Genomic DNA, 21,011 nt, shown 5'->3' with positions numbered 1-21,011 from the left:
CAATGATGTGTACATTATGCACACCTTATTACAAATCTACACCAAGAGTTATAAACCAAATTAAGAGACTTCAAATAAGTATCAGAGGTATTTTGATCAACTATATTGGCATAATCAATAAGTGGTAATATAACCTGAGAAATAATTATTTTCCTAACTTGACATGTAAAACAATTAAATGAACGATAAAGTAAACACAAACAACCATATGTTCTGTTAACAATATAATCAATGTGAGGCTTGATAGAAAGTTCAGGGTCAATCCAAAGACCAAGATATTTAAATTAATCAACAGCCTCAAAAGATAAACCATCATCTTCATAGAATGTCATGGTAAAGTTTATCAATTTCAGTAATTCAACTAATATTGTGAAACTTGTGTATTAATATTTTTGACGCAAACAGACTAAAGTAGTCTTTGGTTTTTTAATTGTGATGATTTTGGCTCACATTTAACAAAAAACCCACCAATTCGCGATCTCAGCAAATTAGAATACTTCATAAGACCAATAAAAAATAAAAACATTTTTAGTGAATTGTTGGCCTTCTGGAAAGTATTTTAATTTACTATACATATACTCAATACTTGGTAGGAGCTCCTTTTGCTTTAATTACTCCCTCAATTCAGCATGGCATGGAGGTGATCAGTTTGTGACACTGCTGAGGTGGTGTGGAAGCCTAGGTTTCTTTGACAGTGGCCTTCAGCTCATCTGCATTTTTTTTTGGTCTCGTTTCTCATTTTCCTCTTGACAATACCCCATAGATTCTCTCTGGGGTTCAGGTCTGGTGAGTTTGCTGGCCAGTCAATCACACCAACACCATGGTCATTTAACCAACTTTTGGTGCTTTTGGCAGTGTGGACAGGTGCCAAAATCCTGCTGGAAAATGAAATCAGCATCTACAAAAATCTGGTCAGCAGAAGGAAGCATGAAGTGCTCCAAAATGTCTTGGTAAATGGGTGCAGTGACTGGTTTTCAAAAAAGACAATGGACCAACACCAGCAGATGACATTGCACCCCATCACAGACTGTGGAAACTTAACACTGGCTGTTAATTGACAATCCTCATTAGGCTGCAGTACTCTCATTTGGTTTTTTACATCTTTTTCTTCAACACTTTTTCCTTCCACTCAACTTTCTGTTAACATGCTTGGATACAGCACTCTGTGAACAGCCAGCTTCTTTGGCAATGAATGTTTGTGATTTACCCTCCTTGTGAAGGGTGTCAAAGATTGCCTTCTGGACAACTGCCAGATCAGCAGTCTTCCCCATGATTGTGTAGCCTAGTGAACTAAACGAGAGAGACCATTTTAAAGGCTCAGGAAACCTTTGCAGGTGTTTTGAGTTGAGTAGCTGATTGGCATGTCACCATATTCTAATTTGTTAAGAGAGTGAATTGGTGGGTTTTTGTTAAATGTGAGCCAAAATAATCACAATTAAAAGAACCAAAGACTTAAACTACTTCAGTCTGTTTACACTGCATTTATTTAAAACACGAGTTTAACTATTTGAGTTGAATTATTGAAATAAATTAACTTTTCCATGACATTCTAATTTATTGATATGTACCTGGATGTTTCAATACCTGCAAAACCTTTTATTCCTTGTGGTCCCTCCAAATTTGCTCCTGGAGAGCCCTTCTCACCAGGCATCCCTCTGTGTCCTATAAGTTAATCACACATAATACAGATTTTCAATACAAACACTAATGAGTCTTATGGCACCCATCAGATGTAGTGTTTGCCTGGTAGATTGCATCTCCAAAGAAATGAAAGTGTCAAGGCTTACCCTGTTCACCAGGGTACCCTGGTTTCCCAGATTCTCCTCTGCTTCCTTGTCGACCCTGAGGGCCTAGGGATCCAGGTGGCCCCCTTCCCCCTGGTATCCCAGGCTCTCATGGTGGTGCTTCTGGTTCCTGGATGGGCACTGGCTTTCGATTCTCGTTCAGAAAATCATCCATCTTCAGGACTTCATCTAGGACAGATAATTACAAATGATATGCAGTTACTCAGGCCAAGATCCCATTAAAGATGCTCTTAAATTCTGCATTTACTGTGACTTAATTAAAATGGATGTAGTGAATAGATTACTTACTGTGCACAAGTTTTTCACAGGCCTGTGTAACAAGCTGGTAGATCATGGCAAGAGACTGTGGCTCACCCTAATAAACAGAAGAACTATTAAAACAAAATCTATTTTAAGGTTTGCATACAGCAAAGTTGTCATTTTTAACCCACCTTCTCTCCCCTCTCACCCTTACTTCCAGGAAGACCCTATGAAAGGAAAATAATAATCTGGAACATCTACTGAACATTAGCCAATATCTATCCAACCTTTTTCAAATATCTCAAATATTTTCTGGATATCTATCTTGGCTGGAATGTATGGATGAAGGACAAAGTGTAAAACATCCCAATTTTACTCACTATGGGCCCTACAGGACTTAATGGCCCTCTCTCTCCCAGTGGCCCTGGATGACCAGGCATACCCTGAAAATCCTACAAAGTGTAGACTCAGAAATTAAAAAAAAAGTACAGTGAAAGCATGTACAGTACAGTATAAGACACTCATTGAATGGCTGTCTTACTCTTGGTCCTGGGATTCCTGGGCTACCGATATTACCCTCCATTCATCTGGTGCCCTGTGGGCAATTTATTGACACTAAGATGATTGATACTGAACATTTCAAACACATAGGACAACTGCCTCAAACCATTTAGAGACTTGCCTTAGGACCAGTCATGCCCTCTTCAACTTTTGGACCACAAGGCCCTTGCAAACCCTATGAACACAAAGTGAAGAAAATGTAAGATATTCCAGAAGAAGATGAATTTATGGCCTATAAGAAGGATTTTGATGCTCACCTGGCTCCCAGGCCTTCCAATATCTCCTTTTTCCATCTTGCTCCTGGTGGTCCCTTATTAAAACAAAGAAAAATGATTTAAATCTTTTCTAAATGCTAATACAGTATACATCATTTCTGTAGAACAAATGTAGGCATACCATTTTGCCCATTACAGTTATTCCCTGAGGACCAGAGGGTCCAAGAGTGCCAAAGCCGCCATCAGGACCCGATTTACCAGGTGGACCCACCTCTCCCTGGAGAGATGCAGAAAAGGAACAGAAACAGAAACAGAAAAAAGTGACAGTAAAGACATTTTGAACATTCTTGTCATCAAAGAATCATGGAAAAATTGTATCATGGTTTCCACAAAAATTTTAAGCAACATTACTTTTTTGAACATTAATAATAAGAAAGATTTTTTTCTTGAGAAGCAAATCAACATAATAGAAAAACTTCTCAAGGATCATGTGATATTTAAGACTGGAGAAATGGCTGCTGAAAATTCAGCTTTGCCATCACAGGAATAAATACTTAATAAATACTTTTAAATATATTCAAATTGAAAACAGTTACTTTTAAATTGTTTACATTTTTATATTTTAAATGAGTAGGTCCAACCCAACTATGCGTGCAAGTTTCCTTACTTTTTGTCCCACCTCTACTTTTTCTCCCTTTTCCCCATGAGTTCCAGGTCTCCCCTGAATACAAGCATATCATTACACCAATAATTACAATGCTGATTATTCAAACAACTACTAAAATGATTTCACAAGCTTCCTAATGTTTGTGTCAGTTTAAAAATGCAGCGTTGTAGTCTCTCTCACAGGTGGCCCAGTGTCTCCAGGTGCTCCAGGGACATCGGTGGTGCAGGTGCATGCATAAGCAGGGGCAGGACAGCTCTCATCACCTCTCTAGAGAACAGAGAACCACACTTAAAATACAGAAAGAAACTTGAACCATCCTGCACTACATAATGTAATTCCGTGCCATATTGATATGTCAACTCAACCTAGACTGATCATGTACCTGTGAGGGTGTATACAGTACAGACCAAAAGTTTGGACACACCTTCTCATTCAAAGAGTTTTCTTTATTTTCATGACTATGAAAATTGTAGAGTCACCTACCTCTGATTTTCTAATGATCCTGAAGAAACTGATTAGCATGCTCAGGTGTGTTTGATTAGGGTTAGAGCTAAACTCTGCAGGAAAGTGGATCTAGTGGGCCAGATTTGACGATCCTTGATTTATGTTTACATTGCTGAATGAAGAATGGATACACTCACCAAAGAAGAACAGCTTTGTACTGTTGCAAAATTAATTTATTTGGCATAAATAGATGAAAAAGGATGCATTGTTTCAAAGGGTTGGTCACACTGAATATTCATGGCAATATTTGTCTTTGGTGTGAACAGGCCTTAACTGTTGAAAGTCTTACCTACTCTTTGTACGGGATGCAGTCAAGGAGGAACCTGAATTCTTAATGGAGCAGTTGCTTTATGAGAGAATTACATGTTATTACAATTGAGCAAAACATAACATCAGATATTTTTTAGGCTGAAGTATGTCTCCAACAGGATTCTGACCTGTAGGGTGAAGAATAGTGACCGCAGTGCCCTCTACTGTTACCAGACGGGAGTGCACACTAATGCGGTAGACAGTTTCAGGCTTCAGCTCAGAGAAACAATGGCTCCTGCTAGCAGCATCTACTATGTCTTCTTTAGTCTGTTTATTTGAGCACAAACATAGATAGATAGATAGATAGATAGATAGAGAGAGAGAGAGAAATGACCCAAAACAAATGGCCTGTTCAGAACTGTTCCCTAATAACAGAATTATGCTTGATTTTAGATCTGGTACCTCTGAGAGCCTGGATGACTATGCTGTACCACTGACAGCTGGTACAGGCCTCCAGGACACACATATACTGGAGTGGTCAGACCACACCACACTGCTCACCCGCAGGCTAGCTGGTTGTGCAGAGAGAGGAGATTAAACACAAGACACAGGCAGTTGCAGTGTCAGGTAGAAAGTATATACTTGGTCAGCACACACTGTAATACTAGAGATACTGTACTGATGTGTGTGTGACTCACTGGTCTTCCCCTGGGCTCAGGCACTGCCACCCTCTCTGTTGCGGTACTCAGCAGTCACCAGCACACTGTAATGAGTGTCAGGCAGCAGATTCTGCAGAAGGATGCGCCTCTCGCTGCCTGGCAATGACACCTATTTAACCAACATGACAACATTACACCTCACCTTGACGACGTCACAGAAAGCACAGAAACAGCCCTCAGAGATAATAAATTCTATTTGCTTAATTTCTGCAAAATATCAGTGCTTGATCTCAATGCAGCGTTGGACACTTTTGATCATAACATACTTCTAGAGAGACTGGAAAACTGGCTTGGGCTTTCTGGGATGACCCTTAAATGGTTCAGGTCACACCTAGAAGGGAGAGGTTATTATAGGAGTATAGGAGATCATAAGTGTAAGTGGACGTCCATGACATGTGGAGTCACACAAGGCTCAATTCTTGTCCCACTCTTGTTCAGTCTGTATATGCTTCCACTGAGCCAAATAATGAGAAAGAACCAAATTGCCCATCAACGCTATGCCTATGCAGATGATACCCAGGTTTACCTAACTTTATCTCCAAATGACTACAGCCCATTTTACTCCCTCTGCCGATGCATTGACGAAATTAACAACTGGAAATGCCAAAATTTCCTGAGTTCCTTCAGTTAAACAAACAGAAAACTGAAGTCATTGCATTTGGAAACAAAAATGAAGTTCTCAAGGTGAATGCAAACCTTGAATCTATGGGTCTAACAACTAAAAATCAAGTCAAAAATCTTGGTTTGGATTAGACCTTAGTTTCAGTAGTCAGGTCAAAGCAATAACTAAATCAGCATATAATTATCTCAAAAACATTGCAAGAATTAGATGTTTTGTTTCCAGTCAAGACTTGGAAAAACTTGTTCATGCCTATCACTAACGGGGAGGACTATTGTAATGGTCTCTTCACCGGTCTTCCCATGAAGACCATTGGACAGCTGCAGTGATGTGACATTCAGCCAGCCAAGTATGGTGACCCATACTCAGAATTCGTGCTCTGCAGTGCACACACACAGAGCAGTGAACACACACACACATGCACGCACGTACGCGCACATGCACACACACACATACGCACACACACACGCACACACACAGAGGGCAGCCATTTATGCTGCGGCGTCCAGGGAGCAGTTGGGGGATCGATGTCTTGCTCAAGTGGTATTGCTGGCCCAAGATTCAAACCCACAACCCTAGGATTAGGAGTCAAACTCTCTAACCACTAGGCCACGACTCTCCCATAATACTGCTGCCAGGATTCTGACTAGAACCAGAAAATCTGAGCATATCACACCAGTCCTCAGGTTTTTACACTGGTTTCCAGTTACATTTAGGATTGATTTTAAAGTATTGTTACTTGTTTATGAATTACTCTATGGCCTAGGACCTCAACACACTGCAGATATGCTCACTGAATGCAAACCTAACAGACCACTCAGATAGCATCAAGTCAGTTAGAAATACCAAGGGCTCACTCAAAACAAGGGGAGTCTGCTTTTAGCTATTATGCAGCCTGCAGCTGGAACTAGCTTCCAGAAGAGATCAGATGTGCTAAATCAGTAGCTACTTTTAAATCTAGACTCCAAACACATATTTTTTACATAAGTTGTGCTTTTACTGAATGAGCACAGTGCTACGTCTGAACTGATTGCACTGTATTTTTTGTATAATCATTTTCTATTCTTAAATGTTTTAATTTCAATTTTAGTTTTTTAATTTTAGAATAATTCCTTGCTTTTATAATCTGATGTAATGAACTTTGAATTACCATTGTGTATGAAATGTGCAATATAAATAAACTTGCCTTGCCTCAACTCATTTACAACACCACACATTTTAATATATTTTGAAATGTAGTTTATTCCTTTGACACAAAGCTAAATTAACGGTGTTACATTTCTCAGGCCCATATAGTGTTATCACGATCAAGAAAGTGATTTTATTCATTTGAGAGTGACTGAATATCTTTGTAATTTAAAGTTGTTTTTTTTAAAGTTATCATAAATGTTTATTTACGTTGTCTGAAGAAAAAGGGACTGGTGCTTGCCCATTCATAAGTCAATGCCACACTCTTCTGGTGTTGTGGGTGGTTGTCAAGCCATTGCAATGCAGTTGCTAAAGTGGCCTGAGTGGTTTTAAATGCCTTTTTTAATGGTTCTGAGTGGTTGCCATAAGAGCCCAAGTACCCAAGTCTCTATGGTCGCTAAAAATGGAATCTATAGGGCACGTAGATGGAGATAAGACAATTCAAATACACACACACACAATACAAAATAAGAGGTTTCACTCTTCTAAAAGCACTCACTGTATTTTCCCTCACATCCCCATTAAGCGGAGTGTACAGCACACGGTACTGCAGCACACAGGCGTTGGGGTGAACCCAGGTGACCAGCATACTGACTGCTGTCTCCTCTGAAATGGATAAACTGCTCGGACCACCTCCAGATACTAAAGCAGCACAAAAAATGTGACACAGTTATTCACGTGTGTAATCAAAGGTATCGCATGCATATATGCGTATACTCACAGGTGCTATATCGTATGGCCACAGCCTCACTCTGAGCACCATCGGCACACAATGCAGAGAGTGAAATCTGATATTCCTTATCTTCCTCAACCTCTTCCAAGATTGCCCCATCACTCTCCCCATCTACTGTCAACTTCAATAAACCCATGAATTACCACTTATTACCTTACTATATAGGTTAAAGCACACATTTATGTAGCTATTTCAATCAGTATTGACTGCACAGTCAATTTTAATGGATTGGAAAGAAGTCTCTTAGTCTCACCATGGCTGCAATTATATGATAAAAAAAAGCAGTAATATTGTAAAGTTTTATTACAATTAAATTCTATTTGAATCTATTTTAAATTGTAATTTATTCCTGTGATGCAAAGCTGAATTTTCAGCAGCCATTACTCCAGTCTTGTAAAATGATCTTTCAGAAATCAATCAGATATGCTTATTTGGTGCATTTATTATTATCATCGATTTTCATAACATTTGGCTGTTTATATATATATATATATATATATATATATATATATATATATATATATATATATATATATATATATATATATATATGATTTTTTGTTTTTTCGAGAATTCTTTGATAAATAGGGCATTCAAAATATTAGCATTTATTTTTAATGGAAACGTTTGAAACTTTATTAAAGTCTTTACCATCACTTTTGATCAATTTAATGAGTCATTGCCAGTGCTTGAAGTGGGGAAAAAAGAAATGCCGGTACAGTACCAACAACATGAAGTGTTGAACAATACTGAAGTGCCTGTACTGCAGGTATGGTACTACCTTAAATAAAAGTATTTATTTATCAAGTCTTTGAACAGTTGTGTACAAGCTGTACAAATATAACTAAAATGTGACAAGTGACTTCTGGGATCTGCACCCGCAGACTGTTAGCAGAAGATGCGGTGACATCTAGAGCCTCAGGTTAATTTGACATGCAGCTTGAATCCCATATTTTCACTGTGGTCATGGTTTTTTAAACTATATATCAGGAAATGAATGAGCATTTTGGGTGCTGGAACTCACATGTGGTGAAGGTGCCTCTGAGATACCCACATTGTTCTAGACAGGAAAGATGGACAGGTGGAACTCTGACTGTGAGGACAGTCCTGTCAGCAGAGCTGTGGAGTCCGTTTCATTCACCACCACCTGAGATAAATCAAAAACATGCATATAAATCACACAAAATTAGTGTTCTGAATGCAATATCAATTACAGCATAGAAAACGTCCTGTAGGTGGCACCAAGAAACCAACTTTTCATCAGTTCCTGGTGCTCATAAGTAAACTACAGCGACCTGATACAAACAATTCCAGCTTTGAGCATCTTTAAAGGATACCAGTCTCCAGTGTGTACTTGGACGCTTATCCCACGAGGCCACGCCGAGAAGTTGTGAATGGCAGTGAAGTTATGCAACTGTAGTAAATTATGTACATTAATTCAAACTGACACGTTCCTGCTATATAACACCTTTTTTTTTTTTTTTTTTTTTTTTTTTTTACAATGTATTACATACGGGGTAAGTTGTCACACTTTTCAAACTGTCTAACATTTAATGAGCACCGTACATCACAATGATATAAATGTTATACCAAATGAAAGAATGAAGTCTTGGGCACATATGTTGTTTTCATTACATTTTCATATCTTATATTGTTACGGAGTTGTAGACTGTTGAATAGAGAATGTGCACTTGTGACAAGTTGCCCCATCGGCAGGTAAGTTGTCACACTATCTAAAAATAAGAACACAACTATTTAATTATGTTATTGATTTTAACTTTAAATTTCAACCAGAACTGAAAAAAAAAAAAAATCATGCCTAGAGAATTTGGAAAAAACTATTAGTTCAATCCAAACAATACACATTTCAATCAAAACACGTTTAAGTGGCAAGACCACTTAACTTTGAACTTTAAACTCAAACGTTCTGCGGCTTGCACATAGATCCATGATAACTGAATGAAATAATACAAATAACTCGCTTAACTTAACATGTTTAACCTCTGAACAAAACGGATTCCCTGTATCTGACTAATCCGACTCATCTTCAGAGTCACAATTCTGGCACACCTAAATTGCCTGGACTGAAGTGCAAGCATCATGGGCCCATTTGTTGATTTTTACACATTTTACCCACGACTCTTTTGGAAGAATGTTTGAAAATGGCTCCACAAAGTCGAGGCAAAAGCACTCTTCATCTGATGATGACTCTTCTATTATTTTTCTTCTTTTAACTGCCTCGTTTTTAGTAGGTCCAGATTTTGACTCACATACAACAACAATTTTGAAACCGCTTTTAGCTAGATTCAGCCATATTCTTTTCTACTTCTAGTTGCTTTTCTATTTCTAAGAATTGCTCTGGAGTTGGTAGTCCGCTGTCAGCAATAGCATTGCTGGGTAAGGGTGAGCTGGTGATAGCAGAAGCATAACTGGGCATGCTAGACAGAACAGACTTGCTGCTGGGGCCTGGCAGGGCAGGGTTCTGAATGGGTCGATCTGTGACATAGGATGGTGGAAAACCAGTTTCCAGAAATACATCTCAATGTTTTTTGAGCATGTTCTATGTGTTTTTTTGTACTGGGGCAAGTTTTCATATGTGACGACTTGCCCCTAAGTCATTGAGACAACTTGCCCCAAACTGACTTGTGTGCTAAAGTTGTCTAAATCTCAAGGTAAGCTCAATATAGGACGTCAGCTAAAGTATCAAAAGACACGTTATTGTCTCCTCTATTTTGTGCAAAAGAATCATTTTTAACATTCATACCTAACAAAGTTGTATTGCATAAAATGTAGAGTGCAATTTTTTTACTCTTTAAGCCAAAAAATAAGAAAATTGAGCTAAACTCAGATTAGAGAGATCTTGAACACATTTGAACAGGAAATTGACTATAGAAGAAGAATTCACACAAAGTGGCTATTTGATTTTTGAGATAGAGCCTCACGTTTTGGAGTTATGAACAGTGTGTCAACTTACCCATGTGACAACTTACCCCGCTCTCCCCTATTTATATACAATGTATGCTTGCAATGTATACTTATTCAAATCAAGTACTTACTTAGGTGCTGGTCATGTTATTAGAATATCATCAAAAAGTTGATTTATTTCACTAATTCCATTCAAAAAGTGAAACTTGTATATTATATTCATTCATTACACACAGACTGATATATTTCAAATGTTTATTTCTTTTAATTTTGATGATTATAACTGAAAACTAAGGAACATCCCAAATTCAGTATCTCAAAAAATTAGAATATTACTTTTGCAGGTCTTTTGAGTTAATTAGGTGATTAGAGTGTGGCACCAGGTGTCTTCAATATTAAACCTTTTCACAATATTCTAATTTTCTGAGATTTGGGTTTAACCTCATCAAATGCTATAATAAAAAAAAATGATGTAACAAAATTAATTTAAGGTGAACTGCAGTTTTAAGTAATTTTATGTAATTCTATTTAAAACTAAAATCTAGTATTTACTCGTTAAAAGTGATTGTTGCCACATTTTGAAGGCTGTGCCTTCTAGAGGTCACATTTGTTTGCCACATACATATATATATACATATTTTTTAGAAAAGTTAACATTATAAAAATTGAGGATAATTCCTTGTGAGGCATAAATTACTGTAATTGTCTTGATGACGCATTTGATTGACAAATGCAACCTCCAGAAGGCACAGACTTTGAAATCAGGCACAGCATGTGGGTTTTCATTTCAAGGTATGAGGGAAAATAAGAGTAGTGAATTATTATACTTATATAGAAATTGGGCAGTGAGAAATTGCACATGAGTTAAAATTAAATATAATCAAAATACGGCAGAGTGTGAGGTTTTATTGTGAAACATGAACATCTATTTCTGTCTGTCTCAGCCTGGAGCACTGTGGGCATGTGTGCTGTTTGTTTTGCTGTGTGAACTTTCTCAAGACTGCAGCAGACCCGTCTGAACTCACCTAACTGAGCACAGGGCGGAAGAGTGGATGAGAGACGAGAGAGAGAGAGACGGAGGAAAAGAGAAGGGATTTAACTGAAAGATATGGACACATATAAAGTGGTAAGTCAGACAGAAGAGATATGAGCAAAGGTTATGACTATCCTGATTCAATCATTGCTCAAAAATCCTGCTTTCCCATTCCTCACCTCTTCTGAATGCTTACTCAGTGGGACAAGAATGTACTGCACTACAAAGAAAAAACAGTTATGACTGCTATATGCTATGTTGTTTTCAGACAATCAGTAAGATTTTTTTTTTCTTTGAAAGAAATGTAAAAAATTTATTATTTTATTCAGCAAGGATTAAATTGATTATAACCGACAGTTAGTATTATTACATTGTTACAAAAAATACATTTTGAAATAAATACGGTTCTTTTGAACTTTCTCATTAACAAAGAATACTGAAAAATCAGTGATCCAGCTGGTGGAATGACCTCCTAATCTCAATATGAACTTTTGAGTCTTTACTCATTTTCAAAAAACATCTAAAGACTCATCTTTTTTGCCAGCACTTAACCAACTAATACTAGCACTTTTCTTTTCTTGTCTATCATATTCTTATATTAAAAAAGACTTGTCATGGCACTTACTGGCACTTACATACTGTTTTTGTTCTCTTGTTGGTCTGATTGCTTCCATTGTTTTCACTTGTAAGATGCTTTGGATAAAAGCGTCTGCTAAATGATTAGATGTAAAAAAAAAAAAAAAAATGTTTTATGGTTTCCACAAATAAATAAATAACTGTTTTAAAGATTGATAGTGAGAATAAATATTTATTGAGAAGCAAATCAGCATATGAGAATGATTTCTGAAAGTGAAAAAAAGTGAAAGTGACATACAGCCAAGTATGGTGACCCTTACTCATACTCAGAATTCATGCTCTGCATTTAACCCTTCCAAAGTGCACACACACAGCAGGGAACACACACACAAACACACACACACACGAGCAGTGGGGAGCCATTTTTGATGCGGAGCCCGGGGAGCAGTTGGGGGTTTCGGTGCCTTGCTCAAGGGCACGGTATTGCAGGCCCGAGACTCGAACTTACAACCTTAGGATTAGGAGTCATACTCTCTAACCACTATGCCACGACTTCCCCACTGAAGGATCATGTGACATTGAAGACTGAAAATTTTTTAATATATTAAAATCAGTTTTCATTTTGGACTGTAAAAATTTTATTATTTTTTACTGTATTTTTGACAAATAAATGCAGCCTAGGTGGGCATAAGATACTTCTTTAAAAAACCTGACCCAAAACATTTGAAAGGTACGGTCACTGCATGCAAAATATATGAAAAATGTAATAGTAATAAGTAATGATGTAATCTTAGTTACCATTAACTGCAGTCTCACCTGTGATGGGCCGCACATGGACATTATAGCCCTGCACCAGCCCTTCTGCCTCCTTCCATTTCATCTGCAGCTGATCTTCAGACAGAACAGTCAGCTTCAGCCAGCCTGGAGATGTATACAAAGAATTTATGCAACATTTTTTTGTGGGAATACAAGTTCACATCACATTATTAATAAAGAAAATAGATGGATTTAGACTGAGTCATTTGGAAGTCTGATAAGTTTGTTTCTACAACCAGATCCACACACAATGATTATATGTATAATAGCATAAGTTAGATGAGGGACAAAAACAAGCCTGTAACTCCAAGAGAATCATGGGAAAAGAGGTCTTCCTCTAAAAGCATGTCAATGGCTTTTTTTCCCTCTACGTCCCCTATGAGAAGTTCTAATATTTGAACAGGAAGTTTTTCATTCATTCCTCCTTTTCCTTCATCACTGTTCTCTTGCTCAACTCTGTCTTCAGCTTATCTGCATAATTTCCACATGCCAGCTTGTCACAATCCCCTCTTTCATGTTCCCTGCTCCACCTTTCCCTCCCCAGCTGTCCGCAAGTGCTCAAAGCAGGCCCTGTAATGCCCTGCAGGGTAACGGGGTTGAGGACCGCAGGACATCTGCTTTTTAGTGGAGTTGGAGGTCAGTCTGAAGGGGCTGCATGCATATAATGTCATAGTCCAGATGAGTGTTACAATGAGGATGACCCCAAAAAAACATGGAGACAATTTTGTCCCCTCTTACTGTAGTGTCTTAAGCTCCTGATTATGTTATTGTGGGAATAAAATCAGTTAAAAGGTGAAATGTTTAGGTTCATGGAATGTAAAATAAATGTTTTATTAGGTATAGAAAATATGCTTCATGAGGTAACATCCAAAACAACAAGTTTAATTAATTAATACTATATATATATGACTGTTATATACCAGACTGTACAAAATCTGAAGTGTATCCAGCATGTTGTGACATTTAGGAAAAAGAAAGTCATGGCATTTGCCAAGCATTGCAACCCATACTCAGAATTGGTGCTCTGCAGTTAACCCATCCAAGTGGACACGCACACACACACAGCAGTGAGAAGTGAACACATCATGAACACACACCTGGAGCAGTGGGCACCTATTGGCTCCAGTGCCCAGGGAGTAATTGGGGGTTCAGTGCCTTGCTCAAGGGCACTACAGCCATGGGTATCAAGGGTGGAAGAGCACTGTTCATTCACCCCCTTGCTGGGAAACTAACTGGCCTCCTGACTTCGAAATTAATCCACTAAACAAACTCGACCAGGTTCATGAATTTATAGACTTCCCTGCATCTGCATGAAAACGTCACGCAAATCTAATTATCCTATTTAATCTGCTTTGCTGAAGTCTGCCTCCCTGAGAGCTGATAACATTAATGAAAAATGATGAAAGATGAAAATCAAGTATATTAAACCTAGACAGCAAGTAAACACCATTCCAAAAGCTGCACTGTATAAAGGAAAAAAGGAAGTAATCCATGGTAGAAGAAAACCAAGTTCATTTATTTTATTAAAAAAATAGAAGGTAATCCACTCACATTCTATGTCTGAATTAGTCAAGTAGTTTTTGTAAACTAGAATTTATATTTAGTAAAATAAGCCCTTTATTGTCATGTAAACAAATATGTAAGGCCACTTTAGGACTGGTCCTGTGAGAGATCGATGCCAGCAGTGGTTTTGAAGGTACATTTCACCTAAAAATTGTAATTCTGAAAATCAAAACACATCTGACTCTTTCTCCAAAGACAAAACGAAATACCATTATTTATCTTTTTTTTTTTTTTTTTACATTTGGAGCTTGACAGCCCTTGGTCTCAGTCCACTTTCATTTTATGGAAAACATTCCTTTTGTGTTCCTGGACCGGAACGGTGTGACAGTGAGTAAACGATGACTGAAGATAAATGTTTGGGTAAACTAACCCAGTTGCTTTTAGAGCTCTGTCTTCCCGAGAGCAAAGGATTTCATTTTTCTCTCAATATCATAGAGAGCCCAGCATTAAAGATGTAGCCCAGTACATTAGCTGTCAGTGTCTTTACAAGGTCGCTCAAATCATGCCAGTACCTTGAGTTCCTGTGGTCAAGGTGACCATTGATATGAGCCTTTAAAGGGCACATTCCACATGCCTATTTATGACATTCATGTCATCCTTGAACTAATAAAGAATCTCATGCTCCTCTTCATCATTGGTGTCTTCACAATAGTCATCTTTTGTCTGTAGAAGTGGAAGCTCAAGGTCTGGGTTGTCTCTGACTGGTAGTTGTCTTACCATGGGGCCATTTCCTATTAAAAGACAAAGATACACACACTGAGAACAATACCTGACCTGCATTCAAGCAAAACAATTACTGATTCAAAAACCAGCTTTGCACATTTTCTTCTTCCTAAGGGTCTGCCGTTTATTTATTAGTATCCATTTTGTGACTCAACTTAATGGATGGTGTTGAACACAACTGATTATACCAGCAGAAATCCAATAGTAGTTATATGTGAAAGTCTAATCCAATTGAAGATGATATTCATATTTATGAAAATTTGTATAAATTACAATAACAAAAATAAGATTTCTTTTGCACATTACAGAAATGACAATAAACTATTTTAAAATGTGAAATTTTACTTTCCAAGTTTATGGTTAACTAAAAAGCACTGCATAGTCTGGATCACTAAAGGTCGGCATGAAATGAAAATTTCATAAATGCATGTTATACATCTCACAGTGAACAATTCAACATGCATAAAGTCTCTCTCCTACATTTTCTTTTTCAACAATCTATTGCACTCTGATGTACGTCACCATATGCAAGATTTGGCGCTACTTTAGTTCCATCACAACAAATAAAAATACCTTTAACATTATACGCAGACACACGTATGAGTCAGCTGTGCCATGTAAATTCGTTTGGTATTGCATTACAATCACCTACAGGCATGATTTGAATGAGTCTTACCTTTGTTGTAGTATGTTTTGAGGCCAATATGCAGTGATATGCCAGACAGACATACAGCAAAGCCCAACCAATTGACTGTGCTTATTTTATCTCCCATGAACTCCACTGCCAGCAGCAGAGTGCACACCTCCTACAGAGAGACAGACAGAGGAATGTCTTTGTGAAGAACATTCAAGTTACTGAGGAATGGAGAAAAACTAAAAAGATGAGGAGCCAAAGAGCTTCTTCTTTTTATATTGCTCATATATTTTATTCTTACCTTAAAAATGCCTGCAATAGATAGTGTAAGACTAGATGTGCGGGACACCAGCAGGAACTCTGAGAAGCCCAGCCCAAATGCCAGCATGCCACCCAGACACAGAGTCAGCAGAGAGTAGATCAGGTGAGAGAGCTCACTGACCCTGAAGAGCTTCTCCGTGGTACTCACACTCAGCCCTGCTCAGCAATCACAGGATGAAGAAACAAGCAACTGGTTCAGTAAGGATTGCAGGGCACAGGTAACCAAGAGACCATCATTTACTTTTGCAAGAAGTAAATGAAATGTATTGTAGAAATGTTAAGATTTAATTCAATGTGACTTTCATGACAAGTATTAAAGCAAAAATTAAATTGTAAAGTAAAACTATCATTTTAAACACATTATGGTAATATTGGTTGTATTAAATCTAAACAGAATTTGTTTTGAAATGTGTAGGGTCATATATTTTCCCAATACAACAATGTCTTCTTTTTAATCTTATTTTTTGTTTTAAGGTAAAATATGACCCTGACATTTCTTTGTGAGATTTGCACTAGTGGAAGACAAAATACTAAAATACAGATCAAAATACAGACAGGGATGCCACACTGTCTGATCAATGAAAGGCTTTTGCATTTGTTTGTGATGAATAGATGAAGATTTTGTAAAAATGATTTTATGGAGATCACACTCATAAAAGTAATTTCTACACAGCAAATTATTTAAGAACGGAGCATAGCTAGAAATAAATCTACAGGAACGTCAACACATTTTCAGGACTATATGAACTTACATTGTGGTTCAAAAATTTGGGGTAGGATTTTTAAGTCTTTTAGGCTCAAGTCTGCGTTTATTTTGTCAAATATAAAGTTAGAACAGAAATTTCAGGACATGTTTTTATTATAAAATATATAATTTTTATAAACATTTTAGTATATATTCAAAAACTGGTGTCTGGCTGACCTTCATTCAGAAGAAACAGAGGAAAGAGGCCCATGAACATGAGAGGCTGCAGATGATACATAGTGTCTATGGGGTTCTGAAGGCCTGTGTGGCAAAGAGAAGGACACAAGAGTCATGAGAATTCACCACTTCACCATATAACCAACACACATAACATGATGACTTACCAAGCTCTGCTTTCTGCATGAGCACTTGAGTGAGAGTCCAGCGGATCCCTCCAATAAAAGAGGCCAACAGGACCATGATGAAACCCTCCAGATTAAACTGAGTGGACTTGAGAGTGAACATGAACAGACCACTGGCTATCAGCAACACCACGAGGATGAGGAATGGGTTCTGTTCGATTCAAAAGAGTCAGCAGCACACATTACTACAACAAACACCGAGTCAAGAAATACATCACAGAAAATAAAACTGCATTCAAGACTTTTAATGGGATCTTTAATGAGGCAGAAATCAAAAGTAATCACAGACTGGTTTATAATGGCTTCATGTTAGTTTAACCATTTATTTTACCCTCTTAAATCACCTAATGGCTTGGCAACTGCATGTATTGCTGATTGTTTGCCATTAATGTTCCAGCTCGACTCCCAGAATATGTGAAAATTCTGAAGTACCAAAACTGGAGAGGCAGCGCACAGCTTATATGCATTTATGAAACACTGATTTATTTTCTTCTTCTCTTTATTTAGTTTAAATCACCTCTATAATTAAAATACATTCATATTATGTAATGCATGAAAAAGTACCAGCTGTCCAGACTTAAAGGTTGTTAGTTTAGTTATCTTTGATTAGATATATTTACGTCTGACGTTTTTTTAATATAGTCTATGCTTCATATGAAATATAATAACATAGATCAACCTTTCTCATTCCAGTTTCCTGCACTGTTTTTTTTTTTTTTTTCAAACCACTCTCTGTTTCTGTAAAAGTGTGAACCAAATGGCCCATATAGCCAATTGATCCGTGAAATAAATGTTGCCAATTATTTTTAATAGAAAGTAGCAAAAGCCTTTAAAAAGCCACTAAACGGCATGTGCTAATTAGCATATTCATTGCATCATTACGTCATATTTGCATTCTGCCTAGTGTAATTTAGGAGTGAGCTATATATTTTTTATGGTATCTGCAAGCAATAAGAGAGTCCTAAAATTGAAAGCCATTCAAAAGCAGGAATTATAATAATTTGGTTTATGTTAACCAGCAGCAGTCACATCCAAGCTACTGCTATGTGCTGAAATCCTGATATATAATCAAGAAGACATCATTTGACAAAATCACCATAGACAAAAGACGTGCAGTGATTTTGGCTATATTTACATGTTAAATGTTCAGGGGAAAAAGTTAGAGGCAAAAGAATGTCTCTTACTATTACATTATTACATTGGCAAGGGACACAAATGACTGCTTAGCCAAATACAGAAACACCTATCAAGACAGACAGACTCAGTGGTAAAATCATAAATTGGCTTTATAACATCTCACTTGCAGTTCCAATTTTTTCTTCTCCCAATGTGACGTTCCGAAAAAATCTCACAGCACTTAATAAATAGCATTTTAACAGCCTTTTAACGTGATCTAAAAATGATCTAATGTTAACATACTTCATCATCCATCACCACAGTAGGAATCCACTCTCTTTAAAATGTCTAGAGTACTTTAACCATTACACTTTATAACATGCTGTTCTCTGGTTGGGGTCGGGGGGGTAATAATTATATGGACACATACATAGAGCAGCCAGTTCAGCAAAGTTCATATAAAAAGATGTCTTATGAAGTACTGCACGTTGCTGCCTATGGGCAACTTGATGATGTATCTTTATTTGGCCTTTATTGTATGCAATAGCTGACTTTAAGAATCAAGTGTATTTTACACTTACCGGCTCCTCCAGCTTGAAGACCAGGGAGAAAAAGAGAATGAAGAGAATGGCTGAAGACTTGGTCATGGTGTACCTACAAGAGATTTTTTAAGAGTACCTTTAAGAGATTTCATGCAGTCAGAGGATATCAAATATGTTTGATATTTTTAGCCAATTTCAGAACAAGGACTGCATCCGAACGCCTAGACAGTGGACTTGCTCCCTCGCTGCCATATCAGGCAATGACTTTACAGGCAGCGTTTTAGCATGAAGGCACCTCATGAAACTGACTTCAGACAGGTTTCTGAGGCAGTTGAACGGTTTAATAATCTACAACAAAATAAAACGAGTTTTGGAGATAGTTTTGATTGAGGTTTTGTTTGGAACTACTTGCATTACTTGTTCTTCTCTGTAACCATTTACGAAGATGATATGTGGATAAAAATTTGATTTATATGATTATGTGAGGAAAAAGAGTCCTATGAGACAAATGTAGGAAACTCGTCGCAAGGAACAACACTAATATACACAATTATACATTTTTATAACTTTAACGGACATTAAACACAATATTTGACTACACAATCACATCTCAAAAACAGCAGATCTAAGACTAACAATATCTACTAAATGTTTGAATAACGCCTGTGTGTCTATAGTAAAAGTTCTGCCTTGCAAGCACTATAAAAGCCAAATAATAGTAAAATGCTTACAAACTAATAGTGATGAAAAGGAAGCTCCAGTTGGACAGTCCGATATCCAGCGCTGTAGCCAGGGCTGATGGACACAGACAAACAAGTTGCATAGATATAATGATGAACCACTTTCTCACTTTAATACAACGTATAATATAAATTATAACGTATAAATTACTCTGTGTTAAAAAAAAAATAAAAATTAATACAAATAAAATAATGATCATGAATTATAGGCTTATGGACAAAATGATTCCAGAATATTCAAGCAGAGATCAACTAGATTCTCTAGATTCAATCAGGGTGGACTTCACCCATCCAAACTGTGTGCTGGACAGAAAAAGAAAACATGTTTTATCTCCTCAGCCATCATTATCACACACATTCAAAAAACACACATAATTCTTACCTGTTGGGGCAACTTTAGAAAGATAAACCTTCCAAGGAAGGGTCACTCGAGGTTTTCCAATCCAGCATTGCATGGCAAAGCGCGTCAGTGTGGAGAAACAGAAAATTATTACGAGATGAACCAGCGTCATGAACAGAGGAAAGTGGAAGTCCTGAGGCACATAAGAAAACACACATTATACAAACCAAATGGACCCTTGTGTGCCCAAAGTGATCAAAGTGCCCTTTCCAAAACAAACAAACAAAAAATTTAATTCAAGGAACATGCTGGCTTTCACTCAGCTAATCTACATCTCACCTTCATGAGCCACTTGTTGTAGAATGTTATGCCGATGGAAAACACATAGTAGAAAAGTACCAGGCCCACAGAGCGCAGCGCCTTGCAGATGAATTGCGTCGGGCACGCCATCCTGAAAAACCCGGATCTGACGAGGGACAGCTAAACACTGTAAAGAGGAGGGTGATAAGAATTAACCAGAGCAAGTCCAAAAGTATGTTAACATGTGGAAAACCAAAGAACAAAGCTGATAAGAACATGCAGGGCCAAAGTTTTATGTGCGCGGGTCCATTGTATCGTAAAGAAGCACTTGTTTAAAATTGCAACACATTGAAAAAGAGCAGTATGTGCATAATGGCTATTAAAGTGTGGGTTGAAACTTATGACGTTTTGTTTTGTTAGTCATTTAGGCAATAATAAAGTCTTGTGTCTTTATCAAATCTAACTTAAATGTTGTCTTAGGCCCTAAAATCCTCGTTAGCTCAGCTGATGCAGTGACAGGTCGAGCACGCGACGCGGACTGTGCCATTTACAGCTAACTAGTAGCTATAAGGTCAGTGACCAGATTTTCTTACCTCACAGTTTACATAGTCCCCGAAAACTAAAGCTGGTAGCATTAAACACTATGTAACCATCATTTGTTTACGGGAGCCATCTCAGAGCCCTAGAGAGACATTAACGCGAGCCAACGTGCGTTCAAACTGTTCCTGTTTGTGTGAACCCGTGTAGTTACTTCTGCTCTGACGTGTACAGTCTG

The 21,011-nt window shown here is 37.5% G+C and overlaps 1 protein-coding gene and 1 long non-coding RNA gene across 2 annotated transcripts; both read right to left on the bottom strand.

The window, feature by feature from the left end:
• Positions 1 to 1,443: 1,443 nt before the first annotated feature.
• Positions 1,444 to 12,959, bottom strand: LOC113094751 (uncharacterized). The gene is made up of 14 exons (XR_003288148.1): positions 12,851 to 12,959; positions 8,525 to 8,647; positions 7,267 to 7,409; positions 4,704 to 5,069; positions 4,430 to 4,568; positions 3,489 to 4,338; positions 3,003 to 3,098; positions 2,864 to 2,916; positions 2,587 to 2,781; positions 2,426 to 2,497; positions 2,237 to 2,272; positions 2,094 to 2,160; positions 1,788 to 1,973; positions 1,444 to 1,662 (listed from the first exon to the last, which is right to left on the bottom strand). It is a non-coding gene; the product is annotated as an uncharacterized LOC113094751 (long non-coding RNA).
• Positions 12,960 to 14,344: 1,385 nt separating this feature from the next.
• On the bottom strand, positions 14,345 to 21,011 carry LOC113094748 (solute carrier family 35 member C2). Its single transcript, XM_026260401.1, has 10 exons — positions 20,830 to 21,011; positions 20,276 to 20,423; positions 19,979 to 20,129; positions 19,588 to 19,651; positions 18,896 to 18,968; positions 17,181 to 17,349; positions 17,014 to 17,097; positions 16,072 to 16,247; positions 15,813 to 15,942; positions 14,345 to 15,144 (listed from the first exon to the last, which is right to left on the bottom strand). The coding sequence occupies exons 2-10, from the start codon at positions 20,384 to 20,386 to the stop codon at positions 15,017 to 15,019; spliced, it is 1,086 nt and encodes a 361-aa protein (XP_026116186.1). The 5' UTR covers positions 20,387 to 20,423; positions 20,830 to 21,011; the 3' UTR covers positions 14,345 to 15,016.

Source organism: Carassius auratus, unplaced genomic scaffold (assembly GCF_003368295.1).
Source record: "Carassius auratus strain Wakin unplaced genomic scaffold, ASM336829v1 scaf_tig00215416, whole genome shotgun sequence".
In the NCBI taxonomy this organism is placed as follows: domain Eukaryota; kingdom Metazoa; phylum Chordata; class Actinopteri; order Cypriniformes; family Cyprinidae; genus Carassius; species Carassius auratus.
Note: the sequence above shows the minus strand (reverse complement) of the source record. Positions and strands in the feature narration are given on the sequence as shown.

What these genes read in the sequence shown, in the direction of transcription:
- LOC113094748 (XM_026260401.1), bottom strand. Translation starts at nt 20,386, where the DNA reads ATGGCGTGCCCGACGCAATTCATCTGCAAGGCGCTGCGCTCTGTGGGC. An exon ending in ACAACAAGTGGCTCATGAAG is followed by an intron (nt 20,130 to 20,275) that starts GTGAGATGTAGA and finishes TATGTGCCTCAG; the next exon opens with GACTTCCACTTTCCTCTGTT. An exon ending in CAAAACATACTACAACAAAG is followed by an intron (nt 15,145 to 15,812) that starts GTAAGACTCATT and finishes GTCTTTTAATAG; the next exon opens with GAAATGGCCCCATGGTAAGA.